Below are 6,040 nucleotides of genomic sequence, written 5' to 3'. Positions count from 1 at the left end.
CTGTAATACTCGTGCTCCGGCTTTCAAACTCACTCTCGCAGTATGCTTTGGTTGCTAAGGTCTGACATGAGTGTCCAACAAGATACATATCCAGTAACCATCTTATATAGCTTTCCACAAGCAACACGTACAAAGAATATTGACCCTAATGGTCTTTCAACCTGAACTCCTATAACCAAAACTTGACTCTATAATCCAATTCAAAAGCTATCCCACCACTTACCAAGATGTGCATGATTTGAAATAAGAAATCCTTTTATGAAGAAAGCCACCCTCACTAGACAAGGACGCATTCTCTTCAGAGTTTTCTCATAAATAACTTGATCCCATTCATTACATGGATACTACTTCAAAACATTTATTCTTTATTTCAACATTCAATTATAAGTCTATAACTTTCATTTCTACATATAATCCACGTCATTTTCCATATATCTTGTAAATCGATAATTTTTAAAAGTCTTCTCATACTCACACGTATAATACTATAAGCTACTATCATTCCAAATATATAATACCAAGATCCCTAACCATGAAAAACCCTAGAAAAAGACCAAAAAAAAAAAAAAAAAAAAAAAAAAGGTAAAACAAGTGAACCTCAACCTTTCTAATGATCTGAAACAGAACCTTAAAAAACTGTAACCTCAAAAGTCAAACTTGATTCAAAACACATCAAAGATCTAATCAGAAATCAACTACCAATCAAAAGAAAAAAAAAATCAGAAATCAACTTTAATAATAGTCAACACTAAAATGAGCTAAACTAACTGAAAATAAAAACCTTAAAATAATAGAATAAAAAAAAAAAAATAGTTCATGTAACGACCGATCTAAGATTTAAAGTTGAATCAAACAAACGAATGAATGGAATGGTACCTCTATTGATTAGATCTTGAATAATGGAATGTTCGAAAAAGGGTAAAAGAACCGCCAAAGGAAAAATGAGAGGGAAAGTCAATATTGGTAAAGTGTTTTGTGTAGTAGATAGCAACTCCTTTGTCTGTGTTTTTTTTTTTTTTTTTTATTCTATAATATAATAATATAATAGTTTAATAACTTTACCTTTTGCTTCGAACCGGACACGTGGAAGTACTGGACTCTACTTTGTTTGTTGTGTCCACGTGGAAATGCGGCGCTTGGGTTTTTTTTATAGGTAGCCGTAGTATATTTTGACACGTGGGAATAAGTCACATGAGAACATACCAGAATATATATTCAGCAAAATTTGATACAATCTTTTACCATTTTATAGGAATACATGATTTACAATTTCTATACAGATAAGAGATACTGAAATTCAAACTCGTAAGGGATCTTCTCAACAATGTCTGATATCTTCCCACTGCCGAGGCCTTTGTAGCACTCCACAATCGATTTCTTTAGGGACCAAGAAGTTGGTAGTTGCTGGCAAATCCACTCAACTAACAAGTCCAGATTGCGTGAAAAATCAACCATGTTTCGGACCAGAAGCTCTGGAATTACTAATTTTTTTTTATTGGTTACCACAATTGAAGATTGCAGGTAATCTAACTTCGACTTCTCTAACTCAGTTGTCACGCCATTAGCTGTATATATCCTTACCTAAGCATACAAAGTCACTTCTTACTTAGAAAATCATAAAACATCAAAATACTGTAAAGTTAAACCTCTAGTAGTTTTGAAATGACAGGGAACTTATGATACAACCTAAACTACAAGTTTGCTTATATTTCCAAGCTAGTTGAGCAGGGGGGCATCAAGCTAATGGATGATCAACATAGATGTAGTTTTCTAGGCTTCTACTTACAGCAGGCGAAGAGCGAGTCCCACAGCACAAGGCGAATGTGATATTAGGCTCCAGAGACTCAAGTCTGTAAAGAGTCCGTATAGCGGATTCCTTTTCATACTCCTCATCTTTCCAATATACCTGTAAAAGAGTTGATATCAGAGGTCCGAGGAAAGAGTGAGATCATATACGTACAACCGATTATTTTAGAGCCCATCGTAAGGAATTATATATTCTACTCACATCTTTCAAATTAGATGATGATTGCGCCCTTAAGATGAAATTCTCTATCGCCATGGCACTTATTTTGCTGCCTCCTATTTTAAGTGTCGCCTGAATCAAAACCATAACATTCGATCAACAATAAAATATATGATTCGTGTATAAGATATTTACTCGGGTTACTTGAAACAAATAAATAATGTTATGGTAAGATGCAACATAAGATCTAATCTGGACCAAATCAACCACATCTTCGTGGAATGGAATGGGCAAATGTACATGTTTTGAGAAAATATACGTAACTAAGTTAATTAGTTGGAGGTTTTATCCGCGATATAGTATGAAACTAAGATGAAGAAGCAGCTAAAATCAAACTCATGCCAAATCCAACCTTACAATAACTATAACTATTAAACATTTTTTAGATGAAAATATTATCTGCTTTAGCGTGTTTCTGGGCGGTAAATGTCGGGTCTTCATCAACTGCCCAGCCAACTCTTTTGTACAGGGTAAAAAACTAAACTAGTGTCTAGTTGTGAAGAAAGTATTACTCCCAAGTACTAACCACCATACCTTCTTCATTAAAGCAAGCAGACTTTCTTGGTTAGATGGCACTCCATATTGGAGAAAACCCTGAAAAGATAATGCAAGTAGACAAAATGTTACTATAACAGGATTGTTTAACAAGAACGGACATTATTCAGAATAATAGTAATAGAAATGGCCTAGACCATATAATACTATACATGCATGATACAAGCATTGTACATGTTGATCCAGAAGGCTAACTTCTGCTGGTGAGTCAAGAATCGCAACTCCACATTCTGCAGATTGTTTATCAACACCCTGGATCACAGTGAAAATCAAACGTACAGGTCAAGGCCGGCATCATAGACAAATGCAAGTATTGAACTTATAAAAGAATAAATTGCATTTGTAAATTGTAATGTATAATACCTTAGCTTTTGTAGCAAGGGACTAGAACTGGAACTAGAAACCCTTTTCGGGTCTAATGAACTTGATGTGAACCGTACTAGATTTTTGTAAGGACCGATATCCCTTGGAATAGAATCTTCGATATCAAAAATACCATATGGATCTTGCTGCTTTGATTCCTTCTGTAATGCAAGGCTCGTCTTCGGGTTTAGGCCAGTCTCCGCTCTGAAGCTTCTTGAACTTAAAGTTGCATGGGTAGATCGAGAGATAGTACCCGATTTTTCTATCTCAATTGCTCTTGAAGTTCTCAAAAGTCTCACGAAAATGAAAATCAAACACTTCATGATACTCTCAGATAGTTTGTTTGGCTGCAATTTGTTGCTCTTCTCCTCTAGGGAATTGTCATTTGACACAGATTTTGAAGGAAAGTCTAACGAGAACTCCAATCCGTGCTCAATTGCCTGGAAATCAGGAAAAAAATGGATAGAAAACAGAATAAGAATATGGGAGTTTAGTTACCAAAACAACATTATGGGAATTTAGTTACATACTTGCATTTGCATATATGCAATTTGAATGGTCATGTGACATTTAGTAAATAAGAGAGGTATATGAATATGTTATAAATACATCGAACAAAGAGGTAAGTGATTCAGTGCTGGAATTACGTAGGCGCTTAAAAATATATATGTAGTGTTTAATGCTCAGCATATGATCAGATTTTGTTAATCAAAATGGACAAACAACAGAGTAATAATTCAGAATTACTTTTTTAACATTTTACGCTGTACTGTGTGTTTTTATATTTAACGCATACAACTTGCACGGAAATAATATGACCGAAACATCAAAAGGCCCAAGAAGGAGACCTACCTTGGATGCTGAATTCCTTGGAGGTAAGGTCGGTGAGGGTGGCTTTCGTGTTCCACTTTTCTTTGAGGCCTTCTCTTGAAATATAACCTCCTCAAGGCCATAAGTTTCTTTACGTTTAGTTGGATCACCTGGATTACCCTTCTTTTCATTGCTTGTCAAGGCATTCATTGTGTAGTCACCTTTTATAGCTTTGCTTATGTAATACAACGCCTTCGTTTCAAATGGCACCCTTTCTTGTACCCCTTGGAATGTGGGCTTTGGATTTTCTGGTAGTGACAATTGATCTTTGGAGTTGCTTAGCCTTTCATTTTGCCATTGCTTGATTTTTAATTCTTGAGAGAATTGTTGTTCCTGACTGAAATCTTTTTGAAGATGGCTAATTTCTTTTTCGAGTCGAGATATCTCATCCTCAACCATTGCTAGCTCTGCCAAGAGCTCTTTCACCTATATATATATATATAGAGAGAGAGAGAGAGAGAGTTCAAAACATATATGTTATACGTACTTCTGACCCTTTGGTTTAATGTGTGTGTCCGTGTGTGCGTGGGTGTTGGTGTCTCTATCTGTTTGTGGAATCCTTTAAGATTGGAAACTCGTGCTGTGGTTACCTTAGGGGGAAGAAAACTTGGGATGTGAATGGCGGAACCATCAGGGCGACGAATTGTGTGTTCCAAAATTTTGTTCACCTTCTCTTCATGATCAAGCATTTTATGAAGCATAGCAACCTGCACCATGAGGCTCCAATCATATAAAAATATATCGATGTTCAGAGAGTAAAGTGTTGCAAATTAATTAGTCTTTCACAGTTTTAACTGCAACAATCTACCACTTGTCTCAACCTTCAAACACTCAGCAGGACCACATGCCTGTACGGGTTCATCTCATGTTGCAAAATAATGGGACTGGACATAACTGTGAGAGTCAACTGGTAAATTAGTAAATCCTGTAGGCTCTTCTTTGAGGAAGCAAGCAAAATGCACCACACACTTTGCCCGGTTACTTGAAATCGTTCAGAGACTACTCCCGCCCAATTCCTAAAACCAATATACTGGGGAGACTCGGAAGAAATCTTGAATCTCTTTACATACGCTTTCTTGAGAACTAATTTGCGCCCCCTAAATCCATCACTGGATAACAATTGTGTCATCTGATGAATTGAAGTTGAAATGAGCAGTCTTCTAGTCTAATAAAAAACACCATATGCATATATATCACCATTTAGAAGCACATACCGGCCTTACAATCAGTTTATTACATCCTTTATCAAAATAGATAAATGGAGGAAAACAACGAGTTCTGTGACTTTTTATAGCTGGAAGTTCCATTATACTATACATGGACAAAAGATGGGATAAAGATGAAAAAACGGCAAAAATGCAAATCATAGTCTTATATATATGTTCCCTAAGCAGTCATGTAACCTGGAAGGCTGGAAACTATTTTAGATGGACCAAGACAAAATGTTGATTGCGATAGAAAGAACCCCCACCCCCAAAAGAATAAAAATAAAATAATTAAAGGGCATCACAAAGGAATATAATAGAAGATAATCTTAGTAACTATCTTACCTCTCTCTCGAGATCCTCCTTTCTCTGCGGCCCATCAGGTCTCTTTGTTCTCTACAAAATGCAGAATGAGATTACAAGTCAAATTAATCCCTAACATAGTATACATAATGATTATACTAAAAGTAGTACTCAAACTCAAGCATGCGACCTGCACTACTACAATCTAGGCTATGTTAGTGTGAATACTTACTGGTCTTGCAGTGGGAACATGGACGGACAAATCTACTTGAGTAGCCATTGGAGTGAATGAATTAAACCTGGGCTTGAAACAAGACCAGCATCAAGACAAAAACATTAATACAACATAGGACTGTTTGGTTTTGGTAAGAAGAAGACTTAGAATCAAAGCTAAGCTTATAAAATATTGTTGTTGGTGTTGTTTGACCATTTAAATCAAGAAGATCAGCTTGTCTGCAGGAGAAAGATGAAAGGGTGCTTTCATAAACATTTTACTCCAGAGATTTTCTTAACCGTCGAGAGTTTTTGGTGGGACATCATGCAAATAGTATTTCACTTGACGTAGCTTGCAATTGCAGTTTTGATAGTTAGCAGCAGTTACACAGTCTATTCTTAGCTTACTACTACTTAATTAAAATTTATTTTATACGTAAACTAAAATCAAGATAAGAAAATGTCCCTCTTTCCTTCTATGTTTCTTAGTAGAGCCTGTTCTCCA

At 35.8% G+C, this 6,040-nt stretch overlaps 1 protein-coding gene across 2 annotated transcripts; it reads right to left on the bottom strand.

Annotated features, from left to right (window-relative positions):
* Positions 1 to 1,190: 1,190 nt before the first annotated feature.
* On the bottom strand, positions 1,191 to 5,777 carry LOC147487587 (electron transporter, putative (Protein of unknown function, DUF547)). 2 transcript variants are annotated; one of them, XM_086571107.1, is made up of 10 exons: positions 5,555 to 5,777; positions 5,365 to 5,415; positions 4,405 to 4,521; positions 3,797 to 4,240; positions 2,945 to 3,384; positions 2,734 to 2,833; positions 2,561 to 2,620; positions 2,009 to 2,098; positions 1,787 to 1,906; positions 1,191 to 1,581 (listed from the first exon to the last, which is right to left on the bottom strand). In XM_086571107.1, exons 1-10 carry the CDS (start codon positions 5,600 to 5,602, stop codon positions 1,273 to 1,275), a joined length of 1,779 nt encoding a protein of 592 aa, XP_086427233.1. In that variant the 5' UTR covers positions 5,603 to 5,777; the 3' UTR covers positions 1,191 to 1,272. The 2 variants fall into 2 exon arrangements, with proteins under 2 accessions (XP_086427233.1, XP_086427234.1); XM_086571108.1 differs by lacking the exons at positions 5,365 to 5,415; positions 5,555 to 5,777 and adding an exon at positions 4,636 to 4,799.
* Positions 5,778 to 6,040: the final 263 nt, after the last annotated feature.

The sequence above is a fragment of the Coptis chinensis genome, chromosome 7 (assembly GCF_015680905.1).
Source record: "Coptis chinensis isolate HL-2020 chromosome 7, ASM1568090v1, whole genome shotgun sequence".
Taxonomy (NCBI): domain Eukaryota; kingdom Viridiplantae; phylum Streptophyta; class Magnoliopsida; order Ranunculales; family Ranunculaceae; genus Coptis; species Coptis chinensis.
This window is presented reverse-complemented; position numbering and strand designations above follow the sequence as displayed.